Genomic DNA, 24,775 nt, shown 5'->3' on the forward strand with positions numbered 1-24,775 from the left:
CCGCAGGTCTTCGCCCAGGGCTCCCCAGGGGGCACGGAAAGCTCTGCTGGGTAGTGTGAGGAGGCCGATGGAAGCAGGAGCTCTTCCCCGGAAAGGATCCGTGTCCTCAGGAAACGTGAGACTGCGGAGGCCGAAGCCTCCCCACCTCCGTTCCACCTGGACAGAACGTAGGACGCTGTGGAAGCTCAGAGGTTGGGCCACGGCCACCAGGTGTCTTGAAGCTCTGTAGGCAATCTGGACTGCCCTCCGCATTTCTGAGGGAGATGAGGATCTGAGGGAGATGAGGATCTGCGCAGAGCGCATGTTGAGATAGCAGAATCCCCTCGACGCCTGTCCCCTTGGCCTGGGCGTGTGTGCGGAGTGCGGGGGATCAGCTTGAATGGATGCAAGAGCCACACCGGAGGGAGCATGGACGGCGGTCTGCACTGGGGAGCAGCCAGCCCTCCCACGGAGCTGCGCCTTCCCGGGGAGGGGGGAGGTCAGCACCTGGGAGGCCTGCCAGGAGGGTGCCGGCGGGACGGGTGGAGCGGGAGCAGGGAAGCTATGTCTGCTGTGTGCACCTGGAAGAGCCTCACGTGACCATGAGGCGACACGCTGGCCACAGCCACGGGTGCTGCTGTGCCTTGGATGTGGCTTGTCCTCCAAAGGTTCTTGTGTCGGAAGCTTGGCCCAGCGTGGTGGTATCCTCCCAAACAGAGCCCGTGGGAGTTGGTTGGCCATTGAGGTGCTGCCTGCAGAAGAGCAAGGCAGCTCTCCTGGGACCCCGAGTTAGTTCTCGTGAGACAGTTGTCACCAAAGAGCAACTCTGGCTCCTCCTCCTGCTCTGGCTTCCTGCCCACCATGGTCTTCTCCCTCTTGCCTATGCCCCTACCATTGTGATGCCATCCACCATGGGGCTCTCACCAGAGCTGAGCTGATGGGCATCACACCCTTGAGCCCCCAAAACTGTGAGCCAGATGAATCTCTTTTCTTTATAAAATACCCCACCTCGAGTGTTTTGTTATAGTAACAGAAAACAGGTTCATACAATGGGTGAATCATAAAGGGAGAACTGAAGCTGGACAATCCTGGACAGAGATCTTAGGAAAGTTGATTCACACCACCCACTGGACAGGACGTTGGGCAGTGAGTAGCCCTGAGTCGTAGTTCAGAGTGTGGACTTGGAACTTGCCCTCCACCCTAGGTCTGTGACCTTGAGCAAGCTGCGTACTGCAAGGCTGTTCCCTCCTTTGTAAAGTGCTGATCATAATGGTACTTACCTCAGTGGCCTGCCACAGGCCCCAGCCCTGCACCAGCCGACAGGGAGCTCTTGGTTGTCACTGTGGGGAACCTGAGTGGGAAAACCAACGGTAGAATGCTGCCTGAGCAGACGTGGCCCCTCGTATTTCGATGCTCGCTTGGATAGGTGGGGTAAAGGCCACGTGAAGGGTCAGGAGAGGGTGTGGACAGGAGCTGGAAATGGAAAGTGTTCCCGCCAGAGCCTCAGAAGAACCACAAATGAGACTGGACAACCCAGAAGAAACCACTGAAGATGCCACCACGGGTAAGGGGGACTGAGGGCTGCCCAGGGACCCATGGACTGGGGAGGAGGTGGCAGTGTTGAGCCAAGAGAAAGTGGTCACTGAAACAGAAGAAGTGTGTAAGAGATCGGTGGTCACATGCCACTTGGCTTTCTGTTGAATGATGTCACTGAATCACGCCCCATTCAGCAGGCCGCACTTCGACCTCTGAGAAGACACTGGCCTTCTTAGGGCAGACGGTCAAAACGCTTTTATTTCTTCTCTGACATTTTAATTTAATTTTCTGCTTTTTTTGTTCAGAAAGCCCCTTACAGGTTTTGTCCAACAAGGTGACTCTTCTGGTCCCAGAGTTCTTGAACACAGTCCAGGCCAAAGAGAAGACCTTTGTCCCTGTGGTCAGCAACACACTCCACCTGCCCTCAGAGAGGTCTCAGGTCCTGCAGCAGGGCAGTGACCTCCCCAAGTTCTCAGCAAACCCCCCCCAGTCTATGCAGGGCACTGTCTCCAAGACCGCAGCAAAAACTGTGCATCCCAAACAGGGGAACGTTCCCAAGTCCCCAGCAGACCCAGTCCAGCCCAAGCAGGGCAGTGCCCCCAAGCTCTTGGCAAAAGCTATGCAGCTCAAACACAGGAACACCCTCAAGAGCTCGGCGAACAGCACAGAGCCCCAGCAGGGCAGCAGTGTGAAGACCTCGGAGAAGAGCACACAGTCCAAGAAGGGAGACTCCCCCAAGTCCCTAGATGAAGCCATCCAGGCCAGGGCGGGCAGTGCCCCCAAGTCCTTAAATGCAGCCATCCAGGCCAGGGTGGGAAAGGCCCCCAAGACCTTAAATGAAGTCATGCAGCCCAGGGTGGGCAGTATCCCCAAGTCTTCAGAGGAGACCATGCAGCCCAGAGCGGGCAGTGTCCCCAAGTCTTCAGAGGAGACCATGCAGCCCAGAGCGGGCAGTGTCCCCAAGTCTTCAGAGGAGACCATGCAGCCCAGGGCGGGCAGTGTCCCCAAGTCTTCAGAGGAGACCATGCAGCCCAGGGCGGGCAGTGTCCCCAAGTCTTCAGAGGAGACCATGCAGCCCAGGGCGGGCAGTGTCCCCAAGTCTTCAGAGGAGACCATGCAGCCCAGGGCGGGCAGTGTCCCCAAGTCTTCAGAGGAGACCATGCAGCCCAGGGCGGGCAGTGTCCCCAAGTCTTCAGAGGAGACCATGCAACCCAAACAGGGTGACGTCCCCGAGTCCCCAGAGGAGCCCATCCTGCTCGTGGAAGGCGAAACCCTGGAGCTAGAGGAGCAGGCACAGGAGCTCCTGGACGTGGACTTGGTCAAAGAGATCTCGGGCCCAGAGGACTTCCAGGAGGCGCTCACGGCAGCCGGGGGGCAGCTGGTGGCGGTGGAGTTCTCGGCCATGTGGTGTGGGCCTTGCAGGAGCATCAGGCCGCTCTTCCATGCCCTGTCGCTGAGGCACAAGGACGTGGTGTTCCTGGAGGTGGATGTGGACATCTGCGAGGAGCTGGTGAAAGACTGCGAGATCTTCTCTCTCCCGACCTTCCAGTTTTATAAGAAAGCAGAGAAGGTGGGCGAGTTCAGTGGTGCTCTTATAGAAAGACTGGAGGCAACAATCGCAGAATTAAAGTGACCCTATATTTCAGGAACACTGTAAAGAGTTGGCGGCTTGTGGTTTTGTTGTGTTTTATTGACAAAAAAAGACCAGGTGTAACCAAAGCGTATGTCCGAATGGCACTGCTTCTAAGTCACGAATGTCACGCCTTCCAAAGCTCAAAGCATCGACGCACACCCACTGCTTTTGCTACGGGGGGGAGGGTAAAAAGAGAAGTCTCGCGGGTGGACAGCGAGAGTCCCACTGTCCCCTTGTTTTCAATCCCAGTTTTATTCTTCCAATTTGCCTTTCAAAATTCTGCTCACTTTTTGCAGCAACATTGGAAACGTAGATAACTCTTCTGTACAAGAATACCACTGAAAGGCGAGAGGAAAGATCTTTCTCATGAACTCACATACCTTTGGGGATTCTGATAAAATGTTTTTGGAAATACAGAGTTTAAAAGAGTCAGATGTCTTAGGTGGTCACATGTCTCGTGCTGAGACTGCTGCGGAGCTGCCTGCAGACTTAGGCTGCTTCCAGATTTCAGGCCTGGGCTCTTTTTACTAATCCATGCTTAAAAATCTGAGAGAGAGCTCAAAACTTCAGGTTTCTCAGAGTCTTAAGTTCCCTAACTCTCCGTGTCACTATGACATCAATGCCCTGGTGGCAAAGTTCCTGCCTTGTCTCCCTGGTTACTGCTTCCTGATTTCCACTCCCCGGTGTCTCCAAGCCCAAAGGCCCAGGTCTGGAGCACAGGTGGTGGCTGGGCCCCGAGTGATTGGTAATTTTTTAAACAGCTTCATCGAGGTATGATTGACTACCAGGAACTGCTCACATGGAACTTGGGCAGCTGGCAATTCTGGTCAGCGTTTGCCCCTGCCACCTGCCACCTCGAGAGTCTGCTGTGGGCTCCTTTGCTTTTTGCTCTTTTCCATAACACTGACCCGAGATCTGCCCTCTTAGCAAAGTCCCAGGTGGCGGACACCACACTGTCCACTGCGGGCCCATGGCCTTGCCTTGCGTAACTGAGCTCTGTCCCCAGGGTCACCCCGTTTCTCCTTGCCCTGCCCAGCAGTCACCGTTCTCTTTTCTGCTGCTCCACATATTTTTAAAAAATATGACTTTGTTGCCAACATTTTAAAGATCAGGATTTCCTTTAAAATCTAAATGTTTAACTTTTCTTGAAAAATGCACAGATCTGGCAATCAGAGGCTTGCTTTACCGAGCTAATCCTGGGGGCTGAGGGGCAGCTCCCTCCTGGAGGGGACCTGCACCCAGCCTCAGTCACAGAGCTGTGGGCTTCTTCGTGTAACCAGCTGGGTGCCAACCTCTGAGGAAGAGTCCAGTGGTGCTACCCATTGCCTGGCTGTGCGCCACAGAGGCACCTCAGGGTTAGGCCTCCTGCACTTCACTAACAGCTGTCCCCTCACGCGAAACCAATGCCCTTGACACTTGGTCTTTGTTCCAAAAAAGATTTGGAATGATCTACAAATAGTGCTAAAGATAAGGCCAATGAACGAGTAAGAGGAGATGAGAACCATTAAATGAATATTGCGTGCGCCTGAGGGCTGGTGTAACTGCTCAGATTGAGGGACACTTTGTTCTGCTTCTCGACCATCGGGAAAGAAGACACGTTCAATAGTACCCGGATGTCATTGCCTGGAACGAGCCAGCTTCGGAAGGTGGATGAGGAGTCCAGTTTCTCCTTGACTAGATTCCTGGATGAAATTTCTCACCTGAGATCTTCAGTGTGAAACATGGAACCGTAGAGGATGTGCTTGATAATCCATCCAGAACCGTGGTTACCTGACCATTCCTGGCCCTAATCTTAAGGAAAAGGGAAACCCATGATGGCAAAGCTCTTCTCAGGGGGAGGAGTCCAGATTCAGGGGTCTAAGCGCAGCTTCCGTATGGTCACGTAAATGGCCTCTGGCTGCTGGAGACTGCATCCTGTCTGGTCTCTTTCTGGGGAGGGAACGTCCTCTGACTTTGCACTCTGATTTATTCCTGTTTCCCCTCAAAGAAGATCAGCTTTCTTATGTTTCTATCAGCTCAGACACACGGGCCCAGACCTTCAGGAGTTTGTCCCACTCAGGCTACCAGAGTCCTCTCTGACCTCTTAGTGAGCCCACACCTTTAAACCATGCAACCTGAAGGATCAGGGACCCCCAAATAGATACCATTGACTTACACCAAGCAATGACTTTCTGGAACCCTAGTATCAAACTCATTTTTATTGATATCTTTATAGCATTTAGGTGGCTAAGTGACTTATGGACAGTGATGTCAAAAATCTCAATGGAGAAGTGATTTAGGAGTATTCTTAATGTGAGTCAAGGAGAGCAGGCCAACTGGGAGGGCAATTCTGGGGGCCAAGACAGCACCAGGTCAGTGTGTGGCCGGCCCACGAAGCAGTTAGGAATGAGACCTGACCTGACCTCTGCCCTTCACAGCCTTCCGTGGACAACTTCCTGTGTGCACAGGAGTTGATGAGCAGCTGGTCAGAGCTCTGCTCTCGCAAAAAGCTTAAGCATGATGTTCTAGTTTGCTGAGCAGGAAAGAGACCTGGAGTGAGAAGCAGTCAACCAGCCTCCGTTGTCACCTCTGACATTTACATTCAGGAGAGACAAGGAGCATTTTCAATGACGAGGAAGATTCCAGAAAACACATTGCCTATGAATGGCAGCCATCTAATGACAGCCTTAAGGGTCAATGGAGAACCTGCTAGGATCAACGAGAAAACTCCGCTTTGATACGATTCACCAGCATGAAACTGGGAATCGCCATGCAGGAAGGCAATGTTTTCAGGCAACAAGACCATCCAGCAACAGCCCCTTGAGGTGTTTGGCAAGCAGGTCCAAGGGGTAAAACTGTCCCCGTCCTCAGAGAAGAGGAAGACTGAACATGCTGAATCTTTCCATTTTGTCAGTAGACTGAGAAACACAACCAGAATCTCAAAGGGTTGCTTGGTTTTTCTCTCCTTCATTTTTTTTTTTTTTTTTTTTTTTTTGGTACTGGGGTACTGGGGTACTGGGGATTGAACCCAAGGACTCCATACCACTGAGCCACATCCCCAACCCTTTGTATTTTTTATTTTGAGGCAGGGTCTCGCTAAGTTACATAGGGCCTCACTAAGTAGATGAGGCTGGCCCCGAACTTGCAATCCTCCTGGTTCAGCCTCCCAAGTCACTGGGATTACAGGCATGTGCCACCACACCTGGCTTCCATGGGCTGTTTGGGAGAACTTGACAAAGTATTCAATAATCAATTACCATGGACCAGAAGAGGCTTAAATGAGAAGGAAGGAGGAGAATGGGCACAATGGTTCTAAGACAGTGGTATTAATGATGGACAAAAGAGAAAAGCAAAACATGACATGTAGCAGGAATATACGAAAAAGGAAAGATTTCAATCTGATGGAGTGTGAGTAGCTTTTTAAAAAATTATGTGGTGAGACTTGGATATTTGAGGGGAAAAACCAGTTTCTATCCATTCTCATGCCAAAACAAAAATAGAGAGATGTTGGATTAAGGATGAAAAATAAAATATGGAATCATAAAAAGTAGAGAAAAGAACAGTTAAACATGTATCTGATTAAAAAAAAGATTTTTCTAAGCACCAATGTTACTGAAAAAATAAATTTAAACATACAAAAAAATTAGACTTTTCCATAACAAAATTAACAGGACACAAGCAAACGAAACAAAACAAAAAATAGAATATTTGCCAGATGAATGGTGTAGGATTTTGAGTATTTACTACAGAGAGTACTTTTACAAATTGGTAAGAAAAATAGAATTGTTTCCTAGAAGAGTAAGCAAGATACAGGCTGCTCCTATTAAAGGAAATACGCAGGAAAGTTTTTTGTCACAGAGAATAAGCAGGGAAAGGCAAAAATTAGCTCTTGATAGAGGGGACACGGGAAGAGCCACCGGCATTGCGCTGAGGAGCACCTGGAGCTCCGACGGCAGAGGAGGTGCTGGTAACCCTGCAGCCCCGCTGGTGCGTGGTCTGCTCAGGCTGCTGACCGTCCACCACAGGATGGCTGCTCCTCTGCCAGACGATCACTTCTCATGGGTCCAGGCTTAGAAGTCCATGGTCAGACACACGGTCCAGTTGTGAGCCTCACTGCCTGGCTCAGAGCTGTGGGTGCTCTGTCCCCACGTGGTCATCCCTCCGTGCCTGGGCACCCGTCTCTCTACTCCCTCCTCTGACACCAACACCATCGGGCTGGAGCAGCCTCGTGGCCACTGAGTCGAATCTTTAAGGGCCTCTAATGCTCATGCTGACGCTGCTTCCCAAGTAAGAGGGGCTGTCCCAGGAAACGGTCGGGCTACGTGGAGTCGGCCTCAAGGTGAGGGCCAGGCTGCTCTATGGGCCAAGGGGATGGTGCCAGAGCGGCCATGGCCTCCTGGAGCAGGGCCCTGACACATGAGCTGGACACCATGACGCTCAAGGCCTCTGATGGCCGAGAGGCTGGGATCCTTCACCAAAGGATCCGCCATCCTGGGAGGAGTCCTAGAGACTCATGGGCCAATCACCAGGCTCTGCCACCCCAGGACACTACAGCATCTCATTCATTTCATGCAGCTCCTTGCACTGGATGGGAAGGGGTGTTGAGTTCTTTTCTGCTCCCCCATGAGGGTATAGGGCGGTGAACACACCGCGTGGTCCAGTAATTTTATTAAGCATTCCCAATTTTTAAAAAAAAATTCAGATGTAAGCCTCTGGACTGGACTCTGACTCAGCATTGATGGGGTGGGGCCGGGGCACCTTGCCCAGGGTGCAGAGGGCTGGTGAGCAGGGCAGGGGCCGCTCCTACCCAGGCTGCCTGCTGCACTGGTCTCTGGGAAGTCTCTGCCTTTCTCACCTCCACACGCTCCTGAAGCCCACAGTCCCACCCACCAGATCCTTTCCTCACACAGCGGTTTGGATCTGGAGTGTCCTGCATGGGCCTGGGGGTTGAAGGTCGGGTCCCAGCCGGGGGCTGCTGGGAGGCGTGGAGACTTCAGGAGGTGGGCCTGGTGGGAGGAAGCCAGGTCCTGGGCTGTGCTCTCCAGGGGCACATCGGGACCCTAGCCCCTCCCCGTCTCTCTCTCTGCTTCTTGGCTGCTGTGAGGGGAGCGGCTCACCCTGCCGTGTCCTCCTGCCACGACATGCTGCCTTTCCACAGGCCCAAAAGCAAGGAGCCAAGCACCATGGACTGCAGCTGAGCCCAATAAGCCTTTCCTCTTCACGAGCTGACTGCTTCAGGTGTTTGGTCAAAGCGATGGAAAGCCGGTGGACACACCTGGCACTGGCCACCTTCACAGCATAAGTTCCTCAGTTTGGAATACCACTGCCAGGGGACGCTCCACAGCCTCCAGGACTCCCTGCAGCCCAGGGTCCACACTCGGGCTGGGACAGGGCTGAGCCAGGAGGAGCTGGCTCCTATAGAACACCCTCCCAGCTGCCCTGACTCTGCAGGACTGCTGTGCTCCTGTCCAGTCAGACTCCTTCTCATTCTTGACATGAGCAAGGCTTGCTGCTCATCATGCCCAGAAGCCAAGACTATGGCTACCCCGGCTTCTGCAAGAAGAAAGCTTTATCGAAGCCTCACAGCAAGGAGAGAGGGGCATGCCTGGTCTGCCCTGGCAGGGCAGCCAGGAGGGTTCTCCCGGGCTTCGGAGAGTCCGTGGGTCTGGTAATGTCCTGAGTCTTGATGGGATACAGTGGAGTCTTTCAGGGGTTTTGGTCCTTTAGTCCTGTTATAATTTCATGGTCAGCATCCCTTACTCTTGATTGCAATCCCCATGTCCCCTGGTCCTAAAACCAAGTTTCCAGCCATCTTGAGATTTGAAATCATGTGTACCTTAGGGTCACGCTTACAGGACAGCATGTCCTCCCACAGCAGGTAGAAATGAGGACATTGTTTAAACATACCCAGCTGTCGGGGAGGGAACTGAACTCCACTCTGATTTGGGTGGTTTTGAAGGGGCGGGGCTCCAGGGTCACAGCAGGGAAAGGACACAGGGCTGGGGAGGTGAGGGAGACCAGGCCACCTGCATTTGCTGGCTGGTAATTGTCAGAGGATGCTGCCCCATGGGGTCTGGGGGATGCAGGGCTTATTCTTTTGAAGACAACATTCTTGGACACGGCTCCTAGGTCTTCGAGAGAGGCTTCTGGGTAAGACGAGAGATACGCTCCGAGCCGTCCCCTTCCTCCTCAGGGTCGGCCTCCAGCAAGCCTGCTGCTCCCATCACGAGCAGGGTCCTGGCCTCGTCCCCATACCCCCGTTTGTCAGCGTGCCCACCAGGATCAGAGCATGGCTGGTCGCTGGTCGTGTTACTCTGACTCCAGTACGTGGTGTGTCCTAGAGCAGGGGCCACAGCTGTTGCCTGCCTCCCAGGGTCTGGGCAGTTGGGAGCTTCCCGTCCCAGTCAGAGGACCTCCATCCTGGCTGGCGATGCTCAGAGGAGGGAGGGAAGTGGGAGAAGAGGGGCAGGAAAAGAAGCAGCAGGTCCAAATGCTAAATCAGAACCACCCCCGTTTAATTTAAATCGGACTAAAGGCATAAAATATTATGATTGGTTGTGTGTATGGATTTTTTTTCAATTCTGATTTTGTTGTTTTTCTGCTTATTTACATAATGAAAATTAAAAAACAAAAACAAAAACCTAATGGAGTGCTTTGGAGACTCCGGCTGAAGAGACACGGCTGGGGAATAGACGCAACTGCTGAGAAGGCCTCACACAGCCGACTGGAGCCAGGGCCCGAGCGGGTGGACGAGGGCCAGGGGCTCAGGCCAGGCCTCCCAGGGTGACATCAGCCAGAGGCTCTGTGCTCGTTGCCTTGGGCTGTAAATGGCCCAGGAATGGAGGCCAGTCAAGTGTGGTTCCCCTGCGTGGAGGTGGACTGCATGCTCACAGGTGTCACGTGGTGGGTGGTTTGCCAAGCTTTGGTCGTGCAGAAACCCAGCGTGAACCGCTCCAGAGGACATGGGGGTGGAGAGTCCCCGGAGATGGACAGATTCACCCGGATGCAGGGACTTGCACCAGCAGGACTCGACGTTCCCCATCCCTCTGCGGCTGCTACTGATGTTATTGTTGGTAGCTTCTGTGATTGCAAGAAAAAAGTGAGCCTGAGGCCTGGGGTCCAGCCAGGGGCAGGTGCTGGCCTTGCACAGGCAAGGCCCTGGGTTGGGTCCCCAGCACCACAAACAACAGCAACCCCAACCCCAGCAGAACTCCCTGGACAGACTCGTGTCGGCCGGACCTGTGCCCATCCCTGAGCCCCCGTGTGTTCTGGGAGCCAAAGACCTTGCATTGGCCAGGCTTGGTCACCCCAGCACGCATGGAGCCCCGTCAGCCCTGCAAAGCCATAGGAGCCGAGGGATTGCTGGGGGAAGTGGGAGGAAGAGCAGCCGTGCACACAAGCATATTGATCTCAGGAAATGGCCTGTGCACCTCACTGCCTTAGATCAGAGGCCACACGAACGATGCAGTCAGTCAACCTCTCCCCACTTAGAAGTCACAGTGGAAAACCAAACCCATTCAGAGTCTGCGTATCTATCAAATTCCTTTTAAGTTCTTAAAAAATATTTTTAGTTGTAGATGGACACGATACGTTTATTTTATTTGTTTTTTTTTTTTTTTTTTTTTTTTTTTTTTTTTTTTTTTTTTTTTTTTTTTGTGGTGCTGAGGATCAAATCCAGGGCCTCACACATGCTAGGCAAGCGCTCTACCACCAAGCCACAACCAAGCCCCTCAAATTCCTTTTAAGACACCTTCTTATTATACTTTGATCCAATCTTATTTCCTTGAGTCTGTGGACTGTACAGCCTTGGAACTAAATAATTGTGCCTTATTCAAATGATACATTATCTTACAATTACAAGTGACTTCCACTGAAAGTGGTGTGTGGTTATGAATCACAGGGGAATCTGAAACATCATGTCAGTCTGTTTGGTGTTGCTCCAAGAGAACACCCAACACTGGCTATTTCCTAAAGGAAAGAGGTTTTTTTTGCTCACAGTTTTAGAGACTAGGAGTCTAAAATCAGGGAGCATCATCTGTTCAGGCCCTATCAGAGCACGATAAAGGGGCAGAAAGAGAAACAGCCTCACGCAGAAGGGCCAAGCACAGGGGTGACCCTGCTGTCACAACAACCTACTCCCCTGAGAACCAGCTCATTCTGCACCCCAGTGCCGTGTGCAGATGACCTATCTGCCTTCCATGAAAAGGTTCCACCACCTCATACCCACCACATTCCAAGAGGCAAACCGAGCCCAGCGTGTGGTGAACCTCCAGGAGGAGCCGAGGCGCAGAGGCTGTGGGCAGGGTGAGCGGGCAGTGGGTCTGCTCTGACACTGCTCTTGAAACTCAGTAGGACCCCTGGACTCAACAGCAGGGTTCCACAGACTGCTACTGCTGCTTCCCCCGTGTTCAACCTTTCTGCCTGTCTCGTTGAGGCAGAAGTGTTCATTTCAAGTAAATTGTATTCAGCAAACACTTGGGAGCTATAGTATATGTTGCTTAGGATTCTACTATGATTTTTATTTTTTATTTTATTTTTTAATTTATTTTATTTATTATTTTATTTGCTTCCTGGAACTTGTGAGGGAACTGTGAAGTACAGCGGCCTACATTCTGTGGAGATGGAAATTAACTAAAAAGCAAGGTGACCCAAAGGTGCAAAGGGAAGGTAGGGTGCAAACCAGGGACAACCTGGCACTTTGCCCACGAGACCCTCCAACACTGTGGCAGGAGGCGCCGGCACAATGGTGGCAAATGTCAGCTCCTGGCAGCGAGGTTGGGAACACCAAGGCTGTGGCTTGAAGGGCTGGGAACTCGGGATTTTCAAATTCCATAACAGAAACACGGGGAAGTCTTTGAAAACTAAAATGTCGCCCATAGGAATTGGTAACTGCAAAGAAGTTACGGTTGGTCACGACAGATAGGAATTGGAGCAGAGAAAGGGTTCGTGTGAGCACCAGGAGAAAAGGTGATGGTACTGCGCGCTGGCTAGAAGCGTGCCACGGGAACTCGCAGGTGGGGGACGTTTCAGGTAAGACGGCAGTTTTCAGAGTGAGCTCTGACGTGGGAAGAGTGGGGAAGAGCGGGGCTGCTCTCTGAGAAGTCCCTGCCCTTCCGGTGCCTTCTTCCAACCCAGTGGTCTCTGGAGACTCGTTCTGCGAGTCTTGAGAAGGTCAGCTGCTTCTGTCTCCTTCGCCCCAGGACAGCCACAGAGCCTTGCTGTTCCCAAGGCAAAGCCAAACTCGAGTCTGATGACTCAGACGTCAGGAGCTGTTGCTGACCTCAGCAAGAGAGAGGAGGAAGTCTCCAGTTAGCTAATGATTCTTGTCTACAAAGGGCAGGTGTGGCTGCCACCCAGAGAAGGCCTCACAGACTCCTGCCAAGTCGTAGTGGTGACGATGGCTGGCCTGTGGCGCTGCCTTGCTGATCACTGGCATTCGACATGAGAGGATCCTAGGATCTGACCCTGCGTTCATTCCCTAATTAATTTGATCTCTCCCTATGAGCCTGAACTTATTCATAGAATAAAGATCCTCCCTCCCTTTCCTTCCTTCCTTCCTTCCTTCTTTTTTTTTTAAATGCCAACTTTAATTACAAATGAAACAGGAACCAGCTGAGGTTAAGAAATTTAGGCAGGACTCTGTCAGAGTTGACCTGACTCAAGTCAAACCCTATCTATGAAATAAGCACAGGAAAGTAAAGGGCTCACTCACAGACTCAGAGCCTTTACAAGCATTTGCTGAACTTAGGAAAAAGAACACATTTACCTTACAGTGGATTGTATTTGTCCTAGCCTCTAAGATTTTTTAAAAATGTATCTATGAATTCACATTGCAATCCAACTCTATTTTGGATTGCCACTTTCATATAGTGTGTGTGCATGTCCAGCATAAAAATGCTGAAAGGAAGTCGACAGTCCTGTGGGTTGCCTACAGCTGCCACCTTCCTCAGGCCACTCTGGTCTTGTTCTTTCCTTATGTGCTTTAAAAAAAAAAAAAAAAAAAAAGCAGGATTTTTCCCCTGTGGCTCAGATGCTATGCAGGATTGTTAGCGGTCCAGACTGAAGGCAGAACGGCCAGTTGCAGCTGAGGAAGCCCAATGGGTAGCAACCAGTCCTGCCCACCGCCTGAGTAGCAGCTATGAGCGCAGCCCCTAGGCCGTCCCCTGGGGAACTGAGAGCAGGTGCACCTGGACTGAAAATCCTAATTTGAATTAATGTGAATAAATTAATTTCTAATTCTTAGGACTCTTATACTTTACAGACTTGCTTAAGCCAAGATCTTGACATGCCTAGTTTGTCTCCTTGGGTGGAGATTAGACTCCTCCCCAATAGGTCAAGCGAACATGGCCATGGTTGAGCTGGGGTTTGGGGGATGGGAGCTCTCTCCTGTGGCAGCCAGCTGTGCTGAAAGAGAAGCAGCAAGAAGACAGAGTGCAGCCATGGTGGCCCACACCTGTAATCCCAGGAATTATTTTGGAAACAAGAGGTCGTTGCACCTGGTGCAGTAGTGCACACCTGTCATCCCAGCAACTCGGGAGGCTGAGGCAGGAGGATCGCAAGTTCAAAGCAGCTTCTGCAACTTAAGGAGGCTCTGAGCAACTTAACAAGACACTGTCTCTAAAAAAAATACATAAAAAGTGCTGGGGATGCGGCTCAGTGGATAGGTGACCCTCGATTCAATCCCCTTTCCCCCCACCCCCCAAAAAAAGAAGAAAAAGAAAAAAGAAAAGGAGACACAGGAAACCAGGAGGCGGCTGCAGAAGTGGGGGCGCCAATCAGTGAGTCTGAAAGTCCAAAACTGTTTGCTGGGCGTGGAGAGAGGAGGGTAGGTTGAGGTGACGGCAAGAGCGCAGCGGAGAAGGACGTGACCCGGGACCACTGAGGTGAATGGGCCAGCGTGGAGCAGAGCCGGGCCTCCTGGCCTCCCCGCCTCGACTCTGAGTGCCCGGTGGCAGCGCGCCCGCCCGAACCTCTGTGGATAGGGTGTGCTGGGCGCATGCGCACACTGGCTTTCAGGCAGAGTGGATAATATGCGCGGGTGTCCACCGGCTCCTGGCCCCCGACTCCCCGCCAGGCAGGCCAGCGGGGCTCAGTGGGTCACAAGACCCTCCTCACCCCAGGCTTCTCGCCCCATGCCCACGCGAAGGGCTACTGAGGACTGACCAGGCAGGCCTTGCTGGCCCCCCAACCAGTCTATTAGCAACGGCCCCATGCCGCGAAGTCTCCGTAAGCCCGGGAAGGAGCGGGTTCAGAGCACTTCCGGACAGCTGGGCACAGGGACGTTTCCGGAGGGCGGGGCCCTGGAGAGGGCGCCCTCCTCCCACACCGCGTGCTTCCTCTGATCCTTTGCAATATCCTTTATTATAAACCAGTGAACGTCAGTGCTTCCCTGGGTTCTGTGAGCTGCTTAAGCGAATTAACTGCACCCAAGAGGGGTCATGAGAACCCTGATGTATAACTGCTCTGTCAGAAGCAAGGCAAGACAGCTGGGGTTTGCCACCTGGTGGGGGGCAGTTTGAGGGACTGAGCTCTCCACCTGTGGGGTCTGACACTGTCACCAGGTGGCGTCAGAACTGAGTCACAGCACCCCCAGCTAGTGTCTGCTTGCTGGTGTCTGGTGACTGGCTTGCTGATGGGGAAATTTCCTTGCCTTTTGGGGTCATGGAGGTCTTAAGCAAAAGCTTAAGCATATAAGAGCTTGCAAGGTGGCATCTGAGCACTGGGCATCTCTAAGAATTACAGTGAGAGCTGACCTGGAACCTCGCCCTGGAGAGGTGAAACAGTGTCCAGAGAAAGGGGCAGGAGGCTGAGGCTCCTTGAGCCATTGCTGGGTTCTGGGCCAGGGCCAATCTTCACAGTCAGAGCTCGTTAACTAAAGAGATGGCCAAGTCCCTGGAGGGAGGGTCCGACAGCTCTGTGGTCAATTAATACTGCCGTGGTCCCCCAGGATGGTCCCAAAGACACTGTAGCATTCACTTGGGCTGGAAATGCCCAGACTTCTCAAGGACTGTCGGCAGAGGGACTAAGTTGCCTCACTGATGGGCACCTCTCAGGGGGCCCTGAAGGATCCTTGCTGTTGCGTCTCCTCTGGCTTGCTGGTCCGCGAGTGCAGGCCCCAGACGCTGGAGCACCACACCCACCCAGGTGGTAGTGTCATCGCAGCTGCCCAACGGCATCATCACAGTCTGCTACAGAACACTAATAAGGCCTCGGGCACGTCTTAACGTGGCCAATGACTTGGCACATGTGTTTCTTTCTATTCCAAAGAGAAGCCATCTGTTTCCATGTGGCATGGATAAGAATATCTGTTTACCACCCTGCTCCAAGGCCTGGTGAACTTTTCCACCCTTGGGCACAACATAGTATGCGGGTGTCCAGACCTCCCGTCAAGGGTCAGTGACCAAGGTCACTGAAGACAGCACCCTCATGGGGCAGGACAAGCCAGAGGCAGCCAGTGTTCTGGGGGTCTTGGCAGGATTGAGGAGATTCAGGGACCTGCCATTCAGGAGTAGTGTTTGAGCCCACTGCTCAGAGGTGTGTGGAGATCCCACCTCCAACTTAGTGGATCCATCTTGCTCTCGCACCCGCTGACAAAGAGGGGAAACACGGTGCCATGGGCCAGCAGCACGAGGGCAGCATTCCCAACAGGGTGAGCAGGGTTGCTGCAGAGAACAGCAAGGAACGAGATCAGGCAGCTACCACGGGGCCCAAGGTGATGTGGAGCCAGGCCAGAGAACGGGCCACTCCAGGCTGAAACTAGTGAGCGTTCATGGAGGGATGACTGAGAGGAGAATGGAAATCATCCTTGTTTTGAAGGGTAGACTTGGAAACACACAGCTTCGGGGGAGACAAAGCAAAGCACAGGGAAGGGGATTTACGAGTGCCTGGAGCTCACAGACGCTCACCGTTCAGCCTAGGAATCCCACCTCCAGGAATGTGTCCTGCAGAGATGCCCAAACAGTAGGAAAATACACACCCGCAAGGTTGTTCACTGCTCCACACAGAGCCTCGCAGGACCCGGGGAATATGAGACCAGAGCATCTTCATCTTGCATCCGCGTACTGCAGAGACCCCTCTGTTAACCAAACCTGTGCTCTTTCTCCTCTTACTGCTGGCTGTACAGAACCCTCCATGTGACCATGGGTGTGAGTTAGAGGCAAGACACTGGGCAGCTGTGTGGGTGACCAGGGTTTGGACAGCCTATTCATTGACTGTTAATTGTAAAATGGGAAATAACCTAAATGGCCATACACAGAAAAGCAGTTGAATAGCATCCACACCATGGAGTACTATGCAGATATGAAAAAAGAACAGGGAAGCACTCCATGAATTGACACAATGATTTCCAGGATATATATTAAGTGAAAGCAGCAAGGTAAAGAAAGAGTATGAAGTTCTACCCTTCAAGAAAAATGAGGCTAGTGTAAGAAAGCATGCATACATCTGCTTATCTGTGGCAAGGAAATATAAGAGGGGTAAACACGAAACAAAGGAGATTGAGCTCCCACAGGTGTTGGGTGGGAACAGGGGACAAAGTATTGCTGAGAATAGGGTAGTAGGAATGGGAGGCGTCTGCCGGGGGAAGCTGGCTGTGGGGATGCTCAGAGCCCTGCCAGTGTCCACTCCCAGCCAGGCCAATGCTCAAACCCCCCAAGCAAACTGAAGAGTCGGGAGGGGCCACAGAGTCAAGAAGCTGCAAGGGCCTGAGCTGTATCACGAACGAAGTGAAGCACTGGCCAAAGCGACTGGGGAACGTATTTCAACGGTGTGCCCAGGATACTAGACCAACCAGATGGGACATCTACTCAGTCAGTATGTGCGATTTCCACAGAGGAAGGAGGCAGCCGTCCTGGAACTTCTTCCTATGTGAATTACGACTGAGCAAGTGAGTAAAGTTACTGAGAGTGACGTGAGCGGGTCCTCATTGGACAGAGGAGTGACAAACAGGGAAGTGGGGAAGGCTGGGACGAACGGTGTGATGTTGGGTTCAGGTGGGAGTTCCCAGCATGACGCTGGGTTTTTAACATGTAGACAGATGGACACGTGTGTGCAGGCATGTTTCGGTAGGCATTGTATCCAAGCTTTTTCCACCAAAAGGGCAAAGACACGCCAGTGGCAATGAGCACACCTACTGGCCAGATTTTGGTTTCTAAATACCCTTATCTGAGGAAAGGAACCAGGGCCTTCAGGACATAGCAAGGAAGATGCAGGAGGCTCCTGAAATGTCTTGTGGTGCCCTGAGGTAAATATGTGTGTAAAAATACAATGGAGGCACACTGGGAGCCCCCTGCAGTCAACCTGAAGGACTTCCAGTGGCCACGGTGGGAGAAGTGGGCAACATCATAAATAGCTGCGAGTCTGCTTCCATGAACAAACAGGTGAATAAAAACAGAAATGAGGGAAGAAGGAGAGTTGGTTCCAATTAAGGAGCACAGAAGAGGGGCATACACCTCGGTAACAATGTTGCAGGCAAGACTCACTGACCGGTGCTACAACTAGAGCCAGGGCTGATGAGAAACAGCTTATCTGCATCGTCTTCACCTGTCTTGCCACAGGACATTGGTGCCCAAGGGGAAAACAGTAACAGTGGAGAGTCCTGGCAGAGCCCACCCTCACCTCATGATCAAGTTACCACCAGGAGTAAAGTGGCCGCAGGTGCCCCTCACAGGACCCCTCGGAGCCCACCTCACTGCGGAGATGTCCTTGCCCAACACTCAAGACCTCAATGTGAAAAGCAGACAACCTCCGATGGCCCTGAATGTGCAGCCTCAGACCCTGAATGTACAGAATCACTCTGACATCTACAAAAGTCCCGAGGCCAGAAAAGATGAGACACGAGGAGCCATCGGAGAGCAGCGCAGAGCGGGGAGAGGACGCCTCTGTGCCTGCGTGGTGTCCTGGACAAGGTGAGGCACCTGAGACGTTCTGAGGTGCTCCCCACACCCACTGGTGGTGCCGGATCAGTAGCGTCCTGGTTTCCGAGGTCTGGCCCACGGCTGTGTGAGGCCGACTTCAGCAGAAGCTGGAGGAAGCCTAGGACGGCTCTTTCTCTTTCTCTTGGTGACTTTTCCATGTGTCCAGCATTATTTTGAAGTAAAAATTGAAAGCAGTGAAGACACGTCGAGTGCCTCCCGCACCCAAGGCCTCGCTCTAGATGCCGGGGACCTGGCAGCGCGTGAGGTCCCTGCTGTCATGGGTTCACATACAGTCGCCGTCCTGGGCTAATCACTGGCCACTTTAATAAAGGCAGTAGGAATGGCGTCCTCTGCAGACGGGTCATTCCACCTCAGGGTTTACAGAGGCACTTGGTTCTAGCTCCAAGATTTCTCAAAAGACGTATTACCCAGGAGTAGATATTGTCAACTACATTGCCAAACGGCTTTGGAGTTTTTATATTAATTTCTAAAACTGCATGGTTACTAAGTCTGCTGGGCAGGGCATGATCTAATTTCAGCTTCACCTACTTCTTCTGAAATGGAATCATGCTGATAAGACTGATATGAGATAAGCCACAGATTATCCAAGTGGTACTTTATAAGTAGCTACAGAAACCGAAAGCCTGATTCCTGGCATTTCAGCCCATGACTTGTATCTGAATGGTGACTTCATTCCTAGCACTAAATCTGTGATTCTACCAGCTATTGACCTGATTACAAATAGGAACACCTCCAGTGGCCATTTCCATGTGCTCGATTCACTTGTCCAAATGGTGTGCATCTCTCTCCCTTGGTGGGGAAACTGGGCTCGGGGCAGGTCTGGTGGGTCTGTCTGTCTGTCTGTCTGAAACAGGCACAGTGCTGTTTTCTCCGTGGCAGCAGTGCAAGCAGTTGAGAGCATGGAAACGGGAACTCGGTGGTGGTGAGGGTTGGTGCTGTCCTTAAAGATCGGTGTCCCGAGGCCTGCCTGATTGTCACGAGCGGCAAGGAGGAGTCAATGAGAATCATTTTGGTCCAAATCAATTGGCTTTTATTTGATGCTAATCACACAAGTATTATAATTATCTTAACTCTAATCACACCAACATCACACATTACTTAATCACTAAATTGGGATACTACAAACCCCGAGTAAGCAAGACTCACTCCTTACTGAGACCCGTTCCTGAGGTCCACTCCTGTGTGACGTGTCTTGAGTCGACGGGCAGCGACTCCTGGAGGTCAGTCAAGAAGACAGCTCAGGACATCTCGCTGGGGAGTTCCCTCCAGCCGGAGGCCTGATCAGCGAGGACGGTTGGAAGGCAAAGGAGGACAGCGAGGTCACGGCCTGCAGGCTGGGCAGAGACGTCTTAGGCGGGATGCGCTCGGGGCAGGTCCGCTGTCGTGGAAGACGAGGGCGAGGCAGCTCCGAGGTCACCTCCACAGGAGCGTCTTGGTCACAGTCCGGACGAGGGATGTTCCAGCAGGCCAACAGGAGCAAGTCAGTGAGTCTCCTCCAGGCGTGGTGCAGCACTGGCATTATCGATGTCAGTTGGAGACTGGACAAGGCTCAGTCATGAGTCCTTATAAATCCTTTCTTATGGAACTCTGCCCCCTGGTCTTGGTTAGGAGGAGTCAGTCACACATCTGTCTTATCTTGGGGTAACAGTCCATCACTACAGCATCACAGCACCCAGCACTCAAGTTATTTTATAAGTCAGGTTTTACCGAATGCACAGCACACAAAATGTCACATGTTAAATTTGCTCCTTCCACTGATCTTTCCTCTCTGCCAGAAAGGTGTGTTGTCAGCAAGTCAGCCACGTAATGGGAGGCGAGAGGACAGAACAGAATCTGCGGGACGCAGGGCCGGGTCCAAGGGTTCCGGACCCTCATCACCTCTGAGGAAGTGGAGTCTGGTGAGTCAAGAGTCCCGCACTCGGCATCTGCCCAGAGTTCTCCGATTCCAGAGAAAGGCTCGGCCTGAGGAGCAGCTCACCGGGGGTCCTCAAGCTCCCAACGCTGAAGACACCGGTGAGGCGCCTCAGGCCGGGAATGCCGAGGGCGGCAGCAAGGCCCGCTTTGCCTGTCTCAGCTCATCGGTGACGCCAGCTTGCATGCCACACACCCCATGGTGGGCTTGAACCAGGACACCCTGCTGCCCACCTCTCCCAGTTCAGAATGAAGAGCTGGCCTCCTGCTGGGGAGGGCTAGGTGGGAGCCTTCCTGTTTAAGGGTCACACCTTCACTTGACCCCTAGGCCTGAACCTCTGGTTTAGGGCTATGTGTGTGGATTCATTTGTAAAGTAAAAAAAGAATCCACCGATGGATCCACACTCCTGTTTTCAACCTAACAACCAAGAATTCACTAAATATACTTAAGAAATGGTAGTCCAGATTTTTGTGACACACTAGTGTTGATTAATGGTGCCTAAAGGGAAGGCCCTTCTGTCCTGAGGAAGCTTGCCCTCTCCCGGTGGCTCCCAAAAGTCCATCTGCGGGGGCCTGAATCCCTCACTTGGCAGCGTTGGGAGGTGGAGCCCTGGGGAGGGATGGGGACAGGTGGGGAGAGGGGTGCAGGGAGGGGCCCATGGGCCTGGGGTCCGGACCTCCGCCAAGGCGGGGCCCTCAGGGTGGAGGGGCTGTTGGTGGGAGCAGCACCAGCTGCTGTCTCTGCAGGTGCGCACTCCCCTTCTGCTCTCCACCACGGTGAGTCAGGCCCTTACCATATCCCGTGGCCTGGTCTTGGACTTCTCAGCCTCCAGAACCACGAGCCCAGTTACCCCTTTCTTTACGAATTGACCAGCCTGGGTGTCTCCGAGGGGAGACAAAAGCAGTTGTACATGCCTGCCCGCGAGTGAGCAAGGAAAAGCAAGCCACCAGCACTCAGTGAGCACTTTCACAGGACAAGCACTGCGCTCGGGCATTAGGAAGTCACCCCATGTAACTTCCCAACCACTCGGCAGGCACGAGTTTCACTGACAGGTTGAACCCAGGTCTGAGCGGGCCCTGGACTCTGGATCTCTAGGCTGTTGCTCAAGAGCACTCAGCCAAGTGAGGTAGGAAGAGCTGGATCCCGGAAGGAGAGAGCAAGGGCCTCCTTACAGCACTGGATGATTGACCACTGCCCTAAACGGGTTTGTCCTTCTATTGTGGGACAATGCACACAGCATCCTAGTACCACCCGGACTGAGTGTAGGTGCACGGGGTACCAGTGTCAAGCACGCTCACACTGCTGTGCAGCCAGGCCCCAGAACTCTCTTCATCCTGCGAAACTGAGCTCTGCACCTGTCAGAACCCGCCCTCCCTCCCGGTCCGGTGCTGTGGTGGGGCTGTGGCAGCTGCCTCTGGATGGACTCACGCTGGTCTTTTTGCAGCTACCTAATTTCGCTTAGCACAATCCTCCAGGTTTGTCCGTGTCGAAACGTAGAACTTCCTTCCTCTTCATGCTGAGTACTGTCCGTTGTGTGTATGGCTGGTCTTGTTTATCTGTTCATCTGAGGATGGGCACTGGGTTGCTTCCATGACACTGTGGGTAACTCTGCTAGGAACCTCAAACAAGTTTATTCTTAACAATAAAAAAACCTTGGGGAAAAGAAGTTAAATGCATTTGTAGGAAATCTTAGAAAAGGTTTTTTGTCTGAGTGTGAGCATATCTTCGTGTGTGTGTATCCAGACATAAATGATCCTGAAATGGTCAGGTGTTTGTGGTCTTCCCTGGCTCTTCTAAGTTAATCACTGCTGTTTTTATTCTTCCACAATTCTTTTAACTTCCTTCTCTTAGAATAGTTCACACATTGGATTATGCTTATTCGAGTTCATTTAGATCATCAACTTCTTCAGGACTGAAACTAGGTATCAGTCTTTGCATCTCCCCCAGCCTGCATCATAGAGGTTGGATCTGGTTGGTCCCAAACAGATCATTGACTCCACTTTCACCAAGTAGTACTTTAAAAACTCCTCATTATTTTCAGAAAATACTGGAAAATTGTCTTCTGTTTAAGAAGCATTTTATTAAGGAGACATAATTTGATTGTAGATTTAAATGATTAGCAAATTACAATTCAAAGGACAAATACCAAATTATTTCTTATCAATATCTGGTCAAGGAATTAAGTGTCTAACAAATTATCTTTCAAATAGAAATCAGATTTTGTGAGACATTTATCAATCATTTATTAAGAGCTTACTAGCTGGGTGCAGTAGTGCACGCCTGTAATCCCAGGAGGCTGAGGCAGGAGGGTCACAAGTGCAAAGCCAGCCTTGGCAACTCAGTGAGACCCTCAGCAAACTTTGAGAGGCCCTGTTTCAAAATAAAAAAGAAAAAGGGCTGGGGATGTGGCTCAGTGGTGAAGCACCCCTAGGTTCAATTCCCAGCACAACAAACAAACAAACAAACAAACAAACAAAACAAAACCAGAAAAAAGAAAGAAGCTGACTGTATGCCAAGCACTGCCCTAGGCACTTCATATATATCATATCATTTAGCAATGAGACACGTAGGTTACTCTGTTGCCATTTTATCCATGAGGCCTTCCAGTTAACTGCACAATAACAGGGGAAAAAGAGATGGGTTTGGATGACCCTCGGCTGACCCACAAGTCTACAACTACTCCAGGTGTCCTTGAGCTGTGCAAAGAAACCTGTGCAGAGATGGGAGCAGCCAGGCGAGGTGTCAGATGAGGACCTGGTGTTCAGGGGCATCTTTTGGCTTCTTCTGGTTGAGTTGTCTTTAAGAACGATGGTAGAGGTGGGAGAAAAGACTCAGCTGCAGAATCTGGTCACCTACGGGTGCTCAGATCCTTGCAATGGAAGGAGCAGGTGGCTTCTGGGAATGGGAAAACTACAGTTTCACAGGGCAGGACCACTGGCCTAAACCACCCAAGGACACTTATGAGCGCTCACAAAATGGTCAGCAGGGCTGGAGGAACAGGGTCCAGAGTAGGTTCTCTAAGAACAGCTGTCGGGACAAGACGAGCTGCCTCACCAGGGCTCCCACCTGAGGCTGCCCTGGAACTGACGACTTTAAGACACACCCCTTACCTTTGATCCAGAAATCATGAAGCTGGGGCCACTGCTTCCCGTGTTACAGCTTCTGTTGAACCTGCACTGACTATTTGCCTCTTGGCATCCAGGAAGCTAGTAAATGAGCCTGGAATGTTGCTGAGAAAGCTTCAAGAAAGCTCTTGGCCCAGCAGGGAAATAGCTTGAAGGGACAGAACGCTGGCCTCCAAGCATTCCAATTCCAAATGTCACATGAGCGTATCTCCACCTATTTCATGAACAGAATACCAGCTGCAAAGCAGTCGGCTTCTGCAACACAGAAGGCCTCCTGGAGGCAGTGGGAAGAGGAGAACTGGGCCATCCACAGTATTTGCCATGTCCTTCTGACTTTTCTATCTCCCTGGCCACACCTCTCCCACCCAGGCTAACTCACTCACTCTCTTTCCTTCTCTCTCTCTGTCTCTCTCTCGTCTTTCTTTCTTTCTTTTGTATTGGGAATTGAATGCAGGGGTGCTTGACCACTGAGCCATATCCCTAGCCCTTTTATATTTTATTTAGAGACAGGGTCTCGCTCAGCACCTAAGGGCCTGGCTAAGATGGTCAGGCTGGCTTTGAACTCATGATCCTCCTGCCTTCTGAGCCACTGAGACTCAATGTGATATTCAAAAGTTGCAGTTTCCTAAGAATCAGGACAGCTCTCTTCACTTGTCTTAGATGATGGCACTCACCTGCACTATGGCCGGTGACTTCAAGTGCCACGCATGCTCAGGACCCTGAGCTTTGGTTTTCAGCCCAGAGCGCCTTCCTCTGAACTCCAGCCAGAACATCTGTCACTTATGCAGCATGAGCCCCACCACCTCACTTTTGCTCTCCCAATCTAATCAATAACTGATTGGCCATTGATTCCACCCCTGAAAGATCTCCCAAATCCATCCAAATTTGTATCCAACCCCACCGTATCTGCCCAGCGCCAGCCACCAACACCATCTTCTGAATCACAGCAGTGATGCCAAGAGCTCCCTTGCGCTAACCCAATCTCCACATGGTAGCCAAGAGGCCTTTGAAAGACGCTCATGCAGCTTTGTTATCTAAACCCCTCTGAGGTCTCCTATCTTCTAATGATAAAAACCCAGATTCTTAAGATGGCTTTCAACCATCTGCAGAACTTGACTTTCAGCCTTAACTCCTGGTATTGCTTTCTCGCCTATTCCTAGGACCCATGGGACTTTCTTCCGTGATTCAGAACAAGCCTTCCTGGGTCCAGTGCGGTCCTTACACAGTCCTTTGCCCAGGATGTCCAGGAATCCTTCAGAATGGACTTCCTGTCACTTCCAGAGGTGATGCCTCCAAACCTCAGCTCATTTACCACCACTCTCTTGCCACCCTAGACTTGTTCCTAGTATTCACCACAATTCAAATCAAATAATCGTGGTTGGAATTGCACATTTGTCCTTCTGGCTTGAATGTAGGCTTGTAAGGGCAGGAGCCGTGTCTTATCACCAGTCACCAGAAGCTGCCAAGTGCCAGGTGCACAGCAAAAATTAAAGAGTTAACACTAATAAGATAACAGTGCTGAACCCAGGCACTACCCCAAACCCTTCATGTGCGGCTAACTTTTAATCCTTGTAAGAAACTAGGATGTAGGCATTGTGATTATTTTCATTTTAGGACTTGAAACAGGTACAGAGAGGTGAAGTAAACTGCTAAGATCACACAGGGGGAAGTAGGA

At 51.8% G+C, this 24,775-nt stretch overlaps 1 protein-coding gene across 1 annotated transcript; it reads left to right on the plus strand.

The window, feature by feature from the left end:
* Positions 1-513: 513 nt before the first annotated feature.
* TXNDC2 (thioredoxin domain containing 2) lies at positions 514-3,322 on the plus strand. Its single transcript, XM_079108600.1, has 2 exons — positions 514-1,543; positions 1,821-3,322. Exons 1-2 carry the CDS (start codon positions 1,459-1,461, stop codon positions 3,146-3,148), a joined length of 1,413 nt encoding a protein of 470 aa, XP_078964726.1. The 5' UTR covers positions 514-1,458; the 3' UTR covers positions 3,149-3,322.
* Positions 3,323-24,775: the final 21,453 nt, after the last annotated feature.

This window comes from Sciurus vulgaris (genome assembly GCF_902686455.1).
Source record: "Sciurus vulgaris genome assembly, chromosome: 13".
NCBI classification, from domain to species: Eukaryota; Metazoa; Chordata; class Mammalia; order Rodentia; family Sciuridae; genus Sciurus; species Sciurus vulgaris.